The 13,637-nt window shown below is 41.0% G+C and overlaps 1 protein-coding gene across 1 annotated transcript in view; it reads left to right on the top strand.

Moving 5' to 3' along the window:
• The window catches only part of MCTP2 (multiple C2 and transmembrane domain containing 2), a 119,487-nt gene that overhangs the window by 30,594 nt on the left and 75,256 nt on the right, over positions 1-13,637 (top strand). Inside the window, exons 6-9 of the mRNA XM_027644626.1 lie at positions 3,491-3,633; positions 4,426-4,502; positions 5,649-5,760; positions 7,614-7,649. Coding sequence (XP_027500427.1) covers positions 3,491-3,633; positions 4,426-4,502; positions 5,649-5,760; positions 7,614-7,649 — 368 coding nt within the window. The remainder of the gene's footprint in view (positions 1-3,490; positions 3,634-4,425; positions 4,503-5,648; positions 5,761-7,613; positions 7,650-13,637) is intronic.

Below are 13,637 nucleotides of genomic sequence, written 5' to 3'. Positions count from 1 at the left end.
GATTGTAGATTGTCTCTAATAAATAGCTTTTAATAGATCCAGACATCTTTCTGAGCTTGAATCCAGAAGGCTTCAAGCCTTGAATTCAAATGCAGTCAGTATTTTGCAGTCTGTACTGTTCATCCCATCAGGAGAGACTCGTCCACCTGGGTTATTTCTTATTCCCTGTCTGCTTTTTAACCTGTTCTGTTCACCTGGATGCAATGGGATGTCTTAAAGAAAACCAGAAGCAGCCAGAACGACGCAGGGAGCTTCGTCAACATCTTGTGAGTGGCTTGGAGGAAGCTTTGGGAGCCCCCAGAGGGGTCGTGGTGCCGTATCCGCTCCCAGCATCTCTCTCCTGGCCGTCCAGGTTCACCCCACCGAGCCCTGTGTGCTCTAGCTCCCGCTGTGGAGGTGACAGTCCAGCTGTTTGCTGGCACGGAGGTGTCATCCCGTCATTTGTATGATCCGGGAGCCGCGCTCCCGTGCCGACCCCGTTCCCCGCCTGCCTAGTTGAGATGTTACCCCTCTGACAGCCAGACAGGCGAGCGCCGCCGAGCCCCCGCCCCTCCACAATTATTTTCCCTCACAATTAACACCGGTACTAACTTGACACCTTTTCCTTGTTTGGCTTTTGTAAACCATCATCCCTTTCTCTATTAATTCCCGGCATTAATATTTTCTTTTGCCCGAGTGCTGCCGCTCACCCGTGAAACAGTTTGAACATTATGTGGCTGTCAAGATAGCGAGGGATTACCCAGCCTGCCTTGCTGGAGTAAGTGACACCACTGAGGCCCTGCTTTGAGATGTTTATTTTGAGAGTAAGCTGACAAGCATGAAGGCCTGATCCCAGAGTGGCAATCTTATTTAATTAAAGGCCTCTTTTTATTATAGCTTTCTGCCCGCCTCTCACTGTTGGTTTTTTTTTTGATATACAATATATATATTTTTTATATAAATATAGATTTATACAAATATATATTCCTTTCATATGCAAATATATGTTTCTGCGTATAAATAGATGTAAATATGAGGGTAGAATTTATTAAAAAAAATATGAGAATGATTGCTAAAACCTGACTCACATGAGCAATGCTGGGCAGCCCTTCCCCCTTTTTATTTTCCTTTACTGTATAACAACCTGGAAAGCTTTCAGAGCAATAATGCAATTGGGATGCTTACTTAGCTATAGTCTTCTTACTTCCCAACCTCGGCTTGGAGTTTTCTACTTCTGGGTGTTGGACTTCCTGGCTGTTTGCTTTCTCTATATCTCCTATTTTTCTCTCTCTTTTCAGGTTTTGCCCTTGTTCATGAGTTTTCTCTGCCAAAAGCAGATGAGTTATGGCCATAGACCACCTGCTTCCATCGCCCTCTTCGTGCTTTCATTTCATCAGTTGCTTTCTCTGTCTTGGCCAGTTGCTATTTTGTGCACAGAATGGGTTGTGGAGACATTATTATAACTCTTATTTTTAATAATGCAGCTTTCTCCTGCTTACTCTGTAAATAAAACTCAGGGGATTTTTTGCCTTTTTTTTTTTTTTTAAATTTTTAAATCTTTTTGAATAAGGTGCAAGAAACGTAACACCAAAGAGCTCAACGATGCTATTTCTTAATTCTGCATCCCCTGAGGGCTAGTGCCCACATTGTGGAACTACAATTTATCTGTATTTTCCCATTCCTTATGGAAATTTTGCTGGTTTTAAGATGTATGCTTTATGTAAGAGTATAATCATAGTTCTGAGAAGTTTTTAGGGAAAGGTCTAGTCCTAACCCATGGGAAACAATGAGAAGCTGCCCTCTGACTTCCCTGGCTTTGGACCAGGCCCTTATTATTATTCTGTCTTCGAGGAGAAGAAAAAGAAAATTCTCTTTAAGTTTGCAGCACTTTTTCACAAAAAAGGGGTTTATTTCAGCAATTCTTATTTAGGAAAAGGATCAGCTGCAGATAGTATTTGAAAACCAACTGGTATTTTTCTTCTGTGAATGAAACACCCTTTATGTGCAGAATGGGCCGGGTTCTACAACTCCTCTCTTTTGAAATTAAAGCAGGATCAAAACTGTTTACAATTCTTAAAAATAATTTTGTATGCCCACGAGCACAGTTCTTTCCAGTGCCATGTAATTCCAAATAGATGCTTACATTTTTTCTTGAGTTGAAGTCTGTCTTCACATAACACTGACCAGAGCTTTATATATTTAAATATGGACTTTTCAAATTCTCACTGTTTTTCACCAAATTACTGACAAGACCGAGTATTTCTCTTAGACTGGGTTATCCTGAACTGCCATGTGTTTGTCAGTCAATATCTCAGTGGGAACCAGGGAGAACAGGTTCAGATTATTTCTGACTGTGGAGTCTGGTGTAGGAATTGGTCTTTCCTACCAGGAACCCTCGCTGCAGGCTGGGGGGCAGCCAGGACCATGACCTTATTCTTCCAGTAAAACTGAACTGTTAAGAGGGAAGTTTAATATAATATTCGCAATACAAAGTATCATAGAGAAAATATTGGATATGACAGATGAGTGGCACCTAGGTTCAGTTAATTGTATGTGCTGCTACATCTCAGTTTTATTTTTTCCCCTTATTTGCCACTTGTGATATTTTTTTACTAAGTCTGTATGAGTAACTAAATCAACCATCTAGTTAAATCCTCCCTGTACCTTGTTCCCCCTTTTGTCCCGTGTCCTGCACGGTGGTTGGTGTTAGTGCAGATGCTACCAGTTTAATAACAATAATAAAAAGTTGATTCCCTCTTCTGTTTTCCTTTGACAGCTGCAAGTCCTTCTATTGCTGTCGAGTGGCACGAGCCTCACGCTCTGTCCATGGACATCTGCTCCATAAAAATACGGGACATTATTGCCGTGGCAAATTGTGCCACTTGGATTAAAAAATGTGTTACCTGAATGCTGCCTGGTTTCACAGAGTCTGTTCTGCGTGTGGTTTTTATCCTGAGCTGATGAATAATGTTGGTGTTTTTTCACTGAAACTTAAAATTTGTTTTTAAGTAAATTGGCAAGTGACACCCAGTGATGAAATCCTGACGGGTATTTTAGCTATTGTTACTGGTTTCCTTGGAGCTCCTATCCCAGTTACGATGCTTTTGAGTTTTGGTCCTTTTATATATTCATAGTCAGAGGATCACATTTTCTCTCTTCCACTGTGCCATTAGTTGGCCTGTAAATAGTCTTTCATCACTGCTGCTGTTTGCTCTTTTCCCAAATTAAAATGTTAACTAAGTTACTAAAGAATAATTAATGTTCTTTAAGAATAAACCAGCAGAGATTAGGCAAACCATGAAGATTTTTTGTTACCTGCTTTCACACAACTTTCTGGTTAGTCTGTAGATTTCCTATATGAATGAACAATTTTTATGTAGGTAATTAAGTATATGCATGTATATATAAAATAAATAATGACCATTTATTATTATTTACTACTTTATGAAAATATATTTTAATATTGTGGGGTTACATGGAGGTGTGCTAACCTGTTTTTTTATTATCACAGGTACAAGTGACCCGTATGTGAAGTTTAAACTGAATGGGAAAACTCTCTACAAAAGTAAGGTCATCTACAAGAACCTCAACCCAGTTTGGGATGAAACTGTTGTGCTGCCTGTACAGACTCTTGATCAAAAACTGTGGATTGAGGTAGGTTTTGGTTTTAGATTTTAAAAAGATGGATCAATATTTTTTTAAGCAATTATTTTCAACTTCAGGAACATTGATTTTTATTCGCTGTAGCAGCATAACATAAAACACAATCCAGTTTAAGAGTTTCAGCAATTTCAAATTAAAATGCACATATGTCTTTTCCAGATTTTACTCGCATGTTTTGCTTTTTGTCTGCAAAAACCCAAGTTGAAACAAAACTCCTTGACTGGATCTCTTTAAAGCTGTGGAGCTGAATTCTTCTCCCTCTTCCCGTGCTTGTGCAAACTCAGGAAAACCAGGAGTGGTTTCAGGAGCACGTTTTAAGAGTGTAATTTGGCTGGGTTGCACAGAATTATTACCTGGGATGCAGCCGTGACAAGTAGCAAAGCCTTTTCTCATTATGAGTAACGTTATAGTTACCAGAACCGCAAGCTACCAGTTGTGAACACTAATTACTAAAACGTCTGTAACCAGAAGTACCTGATTTTTGTGCAGTGTTTCATTAGGCTGTCGCACGGAGCATAAAGGAACAGGCACGATCCATAGCAGCACACATGTCTCTGTTTACATAATATTAAGAAGATACTTTCAAAATGCTAGTTAAATATTTAGTTAAAAATACAAATTAAAGCAGGGAGATGGAAAATGATCCCCGAGTTATATCTAAGCTTTGATCTTTCAAATACAAAATTGAACTGAAGGGGCTTAAAATATCTGTTCTTTCATCACCTGGGATAAAACTGGCTTATGATGTGAAAATTGGAAATATTCGTCTTATTTTGCTACCAGGTGTACGATCGAGATTTAACCTCTTCAGACTTCATGGGTTCGGCATTCGTAGCACTCACTGAACTTGAACTCAATAGGTAATGTGTTTATTTAATTAAAGTTTATTAATGCAGCTTAATTGATTAACAGAGGGAAATAATAAAATGCTTTTATTCTGCCTTGGAATTTGTCTATTCATGCAAACTTTTTTTTTTTTTCTGATAGAGGTATGGGGAGCACATTTTAAGGGAAATCACTTGAGATAAATCTTTTACACACGTGTTTTCATCCGGCGTTACGTACCGGATTCAAATCCAACCTGGATGGAACCCAGTTCTAGGGCTAACAATTTCTGTATGTGGCATTGTTTAGGGAGAGCTACACCAGAATAGTTTATGGAGGTGGGAGAAAAAAGAGGGGGAGAAGGCTGAGACCCGTTCTTATCCCCACATAGCACAGGGTGCCTTTCCCTGCACACCACTGGGCTGGGGAGCGGTTTTCCGGCTGCTGCCAGCGCCCCGTTTCCAGCCTCCCCCCGCAGCCATCCATCCCTGCAGCAGCTGCATCTGGCCCTGATTTAGTGCCGAGGCAAGCCCTGTGCCTTTTGTCTGCTGCTGCTGCTTGGTCTCAATGTGGAGCTGGAAGCCAGGAATTCAAGTTTTAGTTCTCTCTTTTATACTCCCTTGCTGTGCGACGACTTTTTTGGAGAAAATGAGTTCTCCCTGCGCGGGTGTGTTGTAGGTCCTATGGCTGTTGTATCCGAATTTCTAGAAACATTAATGAGTTTATCCATGAGATAGTACCACCAGGTAAATACCAGCATTCCTGTTTTTAGCAAGGGAGCAGAGTCAGGGAGGGAGATTAAATGCAGGCGGAATAAATATCTCTGGAGTCAAAACCAGCCACTAATATTAGAAAATTCACTTGGATGAGTTTCCCTGATACTCTTCCTGTGAAGTGAAGGTAGTAGTAGCTTAATTTGGTGTGTATCTGCATATGGAGAGTTATGAGTAGTAAACAGTGCTATAGAAACACTGTGCTGTGTTATTAAAAGAGGGGTGTATTTTGTAAGAACTCAGAAGGAACCCTCCAGATTTCCCATTTTAACATTTAAACTCGATATTGGGAATTTCAGACAAGAAGCTGAAATTTGCACAGCTCAGCCTGACCTTTAATAATCAACTCGAGTTAACTGCAGTCAATAAATACACGTTTTTTTTTCTTTTTTTTTTTTTTGCTTATAGAACTACTGAACAGATTTTAAAACTGGAAGATCCCAACAGTTTAGAAGATGACATGGGAGTGATTGTATTAGACTTGAGTCTAGCAGTCAAGCAAGGAGACTTCAAGAGAAATGTAAGTGGCTTAGGAAATCAAATTTATAGCTGGAATTTGTAGGGGAGAGAAAAGAAGACCTGGCATAATCTGATTTACTGGGAAATGCCACCTTTATTTTCATCCTCTGAGACTCAATATTGAAATCGAGGTAGATCATAACTTTAAAAAAAGCCCCATATTTATCTGGGTTAAAGTAGACATTTGTAGCTGGATGCTTCTGTCTCAGTGCTGTGACATGCACTGTGACAGTGCTCTCCCTGTGCTGCAGTGTGTCCACCACTGCAATGGGCAGGTTGAAGAAAAGTTACTGTATTTTTTTTTTTTTTTAACAACAGTGAAAATATTTATCCACGTGAAACCTAAAAGCTGAGCTTTGATGTTAAGACTTAAACTGCCCCAGTCCTGCACAGGAGGACACTGCTTGTAAAAACCCTGATTTCCCCATGGCAGTTCAATTGAACTTGGCTCCTTATGCTAAAACATGGTGCATTTGGTGATGCAAGAAACCCAGAAGAGCCTGGGCAGAGATTGGAACACCATAACTGAAACTGATAGCTTTTAAATTTGAGATCCTACGTTTGTTTTTTTTTGCTTTTGTTTTATCTTTTAAGATTCCTGGTAGTGTTTATACAGAGTGTGAAGCATTCAAATGTTGGTGAACTAATCCTGCTCCTGGCGAGCAAGGGGTGGGGAAAAGCCAAGATTAAGCATTTACCTGAACTGTCTTAAAAAACAGAGCTGATTTTAAATATGTATGTAATACATATGTTAAGAGAAAATATTCCTACAAGTTTGCTGCATAGTCTAGTATGAAAGTTACTGTTTACAGCACATTGTTGAATTATAGGTGTGGAACTCCAGCCTGAATGGGATTATTTATAGAAATGCAAATGTTTCAACGGATTTGAAAGCAAAATCAGAAAAAGCTAATGTGGGATATCTGCTATTCATTATTTATTTTTCAAATAGTTGCTTTCTTGAGAATTATAAACTCTTAATTAACAATAAGATAATCATAGAGTTATTTTAACCTCACTATGTGATAATTTAAAGGCTTAATGACAATATTTTAAACACTGTTGTATTTATGAGGTGGCTTTGATCTGGAATGTGAATTGCCCTCTAACTTGTACAAGAGAGCATTGCTGGCACATGGCAGTGGGTTGCAGGAAGGGGTGAAGCAAAGACATAAAGTTACTATAGCAAAAAAAAAAATGTAGCCAGAAGAACCTAAGGAATTCTTCTGGAATTTTTAGGAATACTTGGGCTAAATTGGACTTAGCCATAGAAACCAAAAGTATATTGGTTTAAACAGCAGCTTTTGGTACTCTTGGGTGCTTAGTTAACATTCAGAGTGCAGACAATAGATGAGCTGATGCACACTGTAATTTTTTTATAAGGACAATGTTTTAAGCCCTCGTATTTCAAATGCAGATTTCTCAGCCATTTCCAATGGAATCAGAAAAGTCAAATGACTCTGTCCATATTAGCACTTAACAAGAAGATGACTTTTTTTTCCTTTTTAAATTAGCTTACTGTAGAACCAGATGGCACCAAAAGTATAAGCCATGTTTCTTACTAATGGCTCTGGGTCCCTCCACTTTTTGTTCTCAATTACTTTTTTTTTCCTTTCCTCTTTATTTTGGTGCAATGCAGGTATTGTGTGTTTGTTGATTGTTACGTTCCATGAGGGAGGGAAGGTAGATGGAAATGCAGTTGTAGATCCAGTCCCCTGTTTTGTCATAAGCTTTTCTAACTCATTTGACAAGCTGCTGTTTTAATTATTTTACTAAACACTTTCCACATTTTACTCCTTCTCTGTTTCCTTTCCCTGGATTCTCTTTGATACAATAATGGGGACTCATGAACAGAGATGGTCAAGTCGGAAGAAGCGAACTTCGTCCAAGGTAATCCATATTTTTTTCACTGAAAATAAAAGTCCCCTCTCAAAATCTGTGCCCTCCTCTGAAACAAAGAGGGTAAACAAAGGAAAACTCTGAAGTATAGGTGCAACCTGACATAATGTGAGGGCTGTGATACCCTTTTGCTTTTTTGATTTTTCTTTTCATTTTGATGAGAAATTGCATCTGTTTTCTAATTGAAGGTGCTATGGTAGTGTTTAGAGAATAAGACCTCATTCAGCAAAGAGCTGTAGAAAGAGAAAAAAATCTGTACTAAGGAAATGGATGTAAATTCAACCAAAAAAAAAATGAGCTGTGGAGGATTTGAGTAGTTAAGGACACCCGAAACGTGGCTGGTGGTTGGTACTGGGTTTGAGTGTGGGTCTCCCGGATCCCAGTTTATCGTTTGTGTTGCCTCTCGTCACAGGAGGAGTTTTGTGAGGCAGTATTTCTTCTAGTTGCCCCTGTGGGTTTTGAAATTCCTTTTGTTCTTGGGATAGAGACGGAGCAGGGAGTTTTCATTACCTCCATTGTAACAGGATTTCCAAGGTTTGTGTGTTCCCACGTATCTACATAACTTGCTTCCCTCGGTCTCCTGTAGTATCTCTGCAGGCTTCCATTACTTTTATATTCCTGTATCATTTTTACATTAGAATTTAACTTGTTCAGGAAACAGACTGTGGGTTTTTATTTGTTCTGTAAAGCTTTAATTTGCTATTGAGTAAATAATGATATAGAAACTGCAAGCCCCAGTATCCAGCTTGAGAACTGTACAATCTCACTTCCTGAAAAGCAGAATTTGGCTCTTGTGAGAACACATGCATCTTGATATTTTTCCTGTATAACTATCAGTTTGTGCCTAAATTAATTGAATAATTAACCTCCTCTTGTTTTATTCATTACAACTGTGGTGTGCTGTGTAGAGAAGCCAACCATTTCAGGTATTGTGCCAGCAAGAATATTTTTGTCAATAGAAGTAGTGCAAAGTACAGCCCTTGGAGCCCTGATTCCAGGGATATTGCAGTGCTTGGAGCAGAGAGTTGCCAGAGCTCCCTGAATGCCGCGTGATAGAAAGTGATGGAATAATTGAAGAGCTCAGCACTTAGTTTTTAACTGGAACTCTGGAAATTACTGTGCCCTCATTCAGTCAGTGTCGCTTGGTCTCCCTGTTTCTCACACAGCTGTCTTTGGATGCTGGTTGGCTTTGGGACCTGGGGAAGGGAGTCAGGTTTTTAAACTCTGGTCTTTTTTTTCCAGAATAGCCAAATTCTGTCTTGATTGCTGTCACTCAAAAGTTTTTTTCTTCCTTGGTTATACGCAGTATCCCATTGCATTTTGAATAATTTTTTTTACGTACATGTTTTTGAATCTTTAGCTGTCAGTCTTCAACTCTCAAGATTCTGGCTTGTCCCTTAACATCTTTGAAAATAAAATTAAGAAATGCTGAGGCGTGGTACTGATTTGGGAGGCATGAAAGTACTGTTTAAAAGGAAAAAAGCTTCAACTCTGTGCTCTGTTCTGTTCCAGTCACTAGAGGGTAGGAGAGCTTCAGCTCTTCCTAGGGAAGACACAGTTCATGCTCCAGTGTGATCTCTAAAGAAAACCTCTGTGACCATCCAAAGGCAGTAAAAAATATTTCCCAGCATGCACAGGAAAAATCTGACAAAGCAGTATTTCCTAGTTTATTGATTCTGCTACTGCACTAAAACACTAGTACTGTACATCAATAACCATCTTTAGTTAGGAAACTCTGGTCTGTGGAAGCAGTACTAGCAGTTTGTGGCAGAACATAAAGGCTAGGAAGAAAAATTGTGTGCATGGGGAATATAGGTGTCTAGGGAAAGCACAAGAGGTTATGGAAGAATAGCCAGAGAGTATGATGGGGTAGAAAACAATGTTGCTGGACGAGATAAAGATACAGGAATAAGGGAGGCCGGGGAAATGGAGAGAGCTCTGTAATGGATACACAAACTTGTCTCTTTTTGGGCTCCTGAGCTCTGGTTGGGTGTTGCAGGAGAAAAACACAGTATACTTCCCATTTGAGCAGCTGAACTGAGACAGATCTAAATTTTATCTCTACAGGTTTAGGCAAATAAAAGTTTTCTGTTTCAAATAGTTTTCATGGGATTTTTTTTTTTTTTTTTTTGGTGTGCTGAACTACAGCTGACCTCAATTGTAATATTTAGATTTTCTCCTTCTATAAATACAGGGAAAATGACTTATTTTAGGGATGGACAAATGAATATAACTTTCACAGCTGTTTTTTAATCTGTATTGCCTACATGAAAGAAATCTGATTATCCTCTAATTTGACTATTTTATGTTATTTTAGTGCAGATTTGGCACATCAGTGTCCTAAATGAGTCTTTTCACATTAATCACAGGATTCTTGCTGACTTCCCAAATTCACCCCAAATGTTGATGGCATCAGTACCTGTTGCAACTCCATGTCAGACTGGCAAAGAGGTTCATGTGGGCTCTTGTGGATATTGCGTACTCTTTGTGTGTGTGTTCTCTGAGCTCCCTTGCTGTTTTAAGAAAAAGCTGCATTTCAGACAACAACAAAAACAGTGGCAGTACAAGATGTCTAGTCCAGCTCCAGTAGCCTCATGGTCTGCATATGTAATATGCAGGAAGGATTTTGGCAACTGAATATTGTCTTTTAAATCACTTTGGAGCAAGAGCTGTTGAACTGGATGATTTAGCTATCTGTTGATTACACAGCGCATATTTTTCACTTCTGCTAGAAGGGAATCATTGCATATTTGGGAGGACTCCCAAGACATGGGCATGACATCCAGATCCTTCATTTTTCATGGGAGCCAAGAACAGCGCTGTCTTCTGTGGGAGCTGTTCCCAAGAGCACAGCTTTCTTCTTTTCCTCATGAAGGGTGGCATTGAAAAGGAAAGAGGATACTATTAGGCAGTATTCATATATTCACTCATATCTGTGTATTGGCAAGCTCTTCTCTCTTTTCTCTTTTCCTTTCTGGGGCTCAGAGGGAGTTGGTTGATCTCTCTGCTGGAGCCCAACATGCTGATGCTCAGTAGCCTTGTTTGTCCCGGGTGGCTTGAGTCTCACCCTGAGTGCCCGGCACGCTATTTCCAGCATTTGTACAGCTGAATAACCTTAAAGTGTTGAACATTCGTGAAGCAAATAAGCAGGTTTGCTTGGGGTGGATTGACCTGCAGCAGTCCAGTCCTGAAACAAAAGTGACAGAATTTCCACCTTGATAGCCTAAACTGATTGAATAAATTGGCTGAAAGGCAGACCGGACCCAAGTGCTCCTCAGCATCTCATCGCAGAGGAAAATCCCTCGCTCTCCTCTTTTTTTTTTTTTTTTTTTTTTGTGTGGGCTGTTAGGTTTCATTTTTGTCTGCCTCATTGTGTTTGGCTTTCTCCCACAATACCCTGTGGGCAGCCAAGCTCTCCAAGCGCTTCGTGGAGCGGAGGGATTCAGTTGCCACAGGGTCACGCGTCGTGGCGGCAATCTCGTGTTGGTTCACTTGCCTTTCTCACTGCCCTCTCCTCTTTCCCAAGGGGAGATTGCCTCTGCAAAATGGTTTCTCTGCCTAATGAGGAGAGGTCCAAAGAGTCCTCCTATTTGTGTGTTGTTGTTTTCTCAAATGGCAAATTATGTGGCCCAGTTTTGACTTTGACCTCTTCACAGGGATTGCAGCAGGCTTTCTGTTGTCCTGTCTCATCCTTTTAAATGAAAGATGGGAGAGATGGGCTCACTTCACACTTGGCCACCTCGCCGTGTCATTTAAATGTACAATTTTTCTGCATCTCTTTATTGCTTCAAAAACAAGTTTGAACTTGGGGCATGTATGTGTGTGTCAGGAAGAGAGACAGATTTGAAAGCAGCCCTGATGCACCAGAGGGAATTTGCTGGGTGCCTGTGGAGGGAGATTATATACAAATGGAGTTATCAGGGAGACTGGAACTCCTGAAGGATTTTGTGAAGCTGGGTCAATGAGCCAGTTCTTTCCCCTCCAAAACTCTGTAATTCTTGTTCATCTCCTGTATTTGGCTCTGTGAAGGCAGAATATGGTCTACCTGCTCATTCTTGTCCAGCTTTCTTTTTTAAACCAGAAAGTAATAAAAAAATGGAAAGTTGATGTGAGAAACTCTTAAATTCCATTTAAGATGGTAATGTGAGCACTGATTTTTAATTTTTCTCTTCAGAGATGTGGGATGTTTTCTGGGCAAATGCTCTTTCTAAGCAGTAGGGAGAAGAGCAATCTTCTGGTCCTCATGTGGCAGGGTTCTGCTTTATGACCAGGCCATACTTTTGCCTCAGAGAAGCTTATTCATTACTTACCTGATGTTGCACAGTCCCTAAATCTGCAACAAACATTGGCTCTAAGACTTCAAAAGATCTAGTTTGTTTTTGAGAATAATGATCTCTGGATATTTTGTTCTTACTTTTTTTTGTTGGTTGGTTGTTGTTTTCTGGCTGACTTGTCTGAGGGATGCTTTTAGTTCCAGTTGTTATTCATTTTACAGCAGTGAACTGCTCATAAAGGTGACTTTTATAGTATTAGTGGTTATTTGCACACAGAGGCCAGCCCAAATCAGAGCACTATCTAGAGACAACCCTTCAAATTCTGGTCTCAAGGCTACCTTGATTTTAGAAGTGATGAGGGGAAGGAATAAGCAAGCTTGTCCAGTGTTTTGTGCTTGGGATATGTGCCAACGTCCATCATAAAGCATGTGTTTACTGATTTCAAGCCCTATAGGCTGATCCTAGCTTCAGCCAACTTTTCTGCACCTCTGCAATGCACCTTTACTTTGGTCTGGTATGTAGCCAGAGTGTGAGCAGGCTGAGTGCAGAGAGCTTACAGGAAAAAAGAGCAGGAGAGGCCTGAAGGACCTGGCACCCAGTCTGGGAGCACAGCTGGAAAGGGCTTGGGATCAGCAGCGGGAGGAACTGAAGCACCCAAGTGCGGAGGCGTCCGTAGCCTGGGAGGTAACAGGGAAAGGGAAGAGCTGAATAGATAAAACAGTTCAAAATCGCTTCTGATTAAGCAGTTATGTCCTCACTTTCTGGCCAGTATAGACAGGGGCTTTGATTTTTCTGGTCTCATTGTGAAGGCAGGTTAGGGTAGTGGGGGCTGGAGGGAGGGAGGGAGGGAGAGTGTTTGGGGTGTTTTTTTCAGTGCTTGTTTTGCACCTGAGTGACTTTGTTGGACTAATCACTGCACTCCTCTGTGGTCTGCTCTGCAATAGTTTTGCCAGCTCAGAGGGAGGCTGTGAAGTTTAATCAATTAGCTCTGTGTAAATCAGTTTGAAATGAGTAGGTGTGGGGTATCAGAGAGGAGGTAAGACTTCTAAAATAAATAATGTAATATCATTTTCTTGTCACCTGGGAGAAATTTTCCATAGTGCAGACTTCCCTAGGCAGCACTAAAGTTGACTCATTGATGGCCCAGGTCTGTGGGTCTGCCACACGTCTGAGTTTCCCCAGACCTGCTTCCTTCCAGAAACTGTGAGTGGAATCTGAGACACTGCCTGTTTCAGTGGGATTTCCATCAGGGTGGTCAGAGGAACAGCCTGCCAAGTACCTGGGGAGGCTGGAGAGGTGGCCGTGGAGCCTGCACAGAGGGGCTCTTCGGTGCACGCATAGGTGCTACGAGGCACAGGAAACGTGTCAGACCTGCTGAGCAGACTCTGTGGGAGCAACCTGGGCATGTCCAGGAAATCCAGAGCATTCCTAATGTGTCTCGCAGGGGTGTAAGGCAAGCAGCCCCCTGGTGCTCTGCTGTTCTCTCTTTGGAGAGAAGTTTGTGCCAGTGGCAGGGCTGGCCTGGGGGGAGGTGGGAAGCAGACTGCAGTCCTGGAGCCTGTGTTGAGGTGCTGCAGGTCAGCGCTGTGCCCTAAACCAGTTGCAAACATCTTGGCTTCACTATCCATTGGAATGCTCTCAAGTGATGCTAGATCTCCTCCAGGCCCTGTTAGCAGGAGACCAACACACCCCTGTTCTGAGCACA

This window comes from Corapipo altera, unplaced genomic scaffold (assembly GCF_003945725.1).
Source record: "Corapipo altera isolate COAL_440 unplaced genomic scaffold, ASM394572v1 50, whole genome shotgun sequence".
Taxonomy (NCBI): Eukaryota; Metazoa; Chordata; class Aves; order Passeriformes; family Pipridae; genus Corapipo; species Corapipo altera.
The sequence above is the reverse complement of the archived record's forward strand: the minus strand, read 5'-3'. Positions and strand labels throughout refer to the sequence as shown.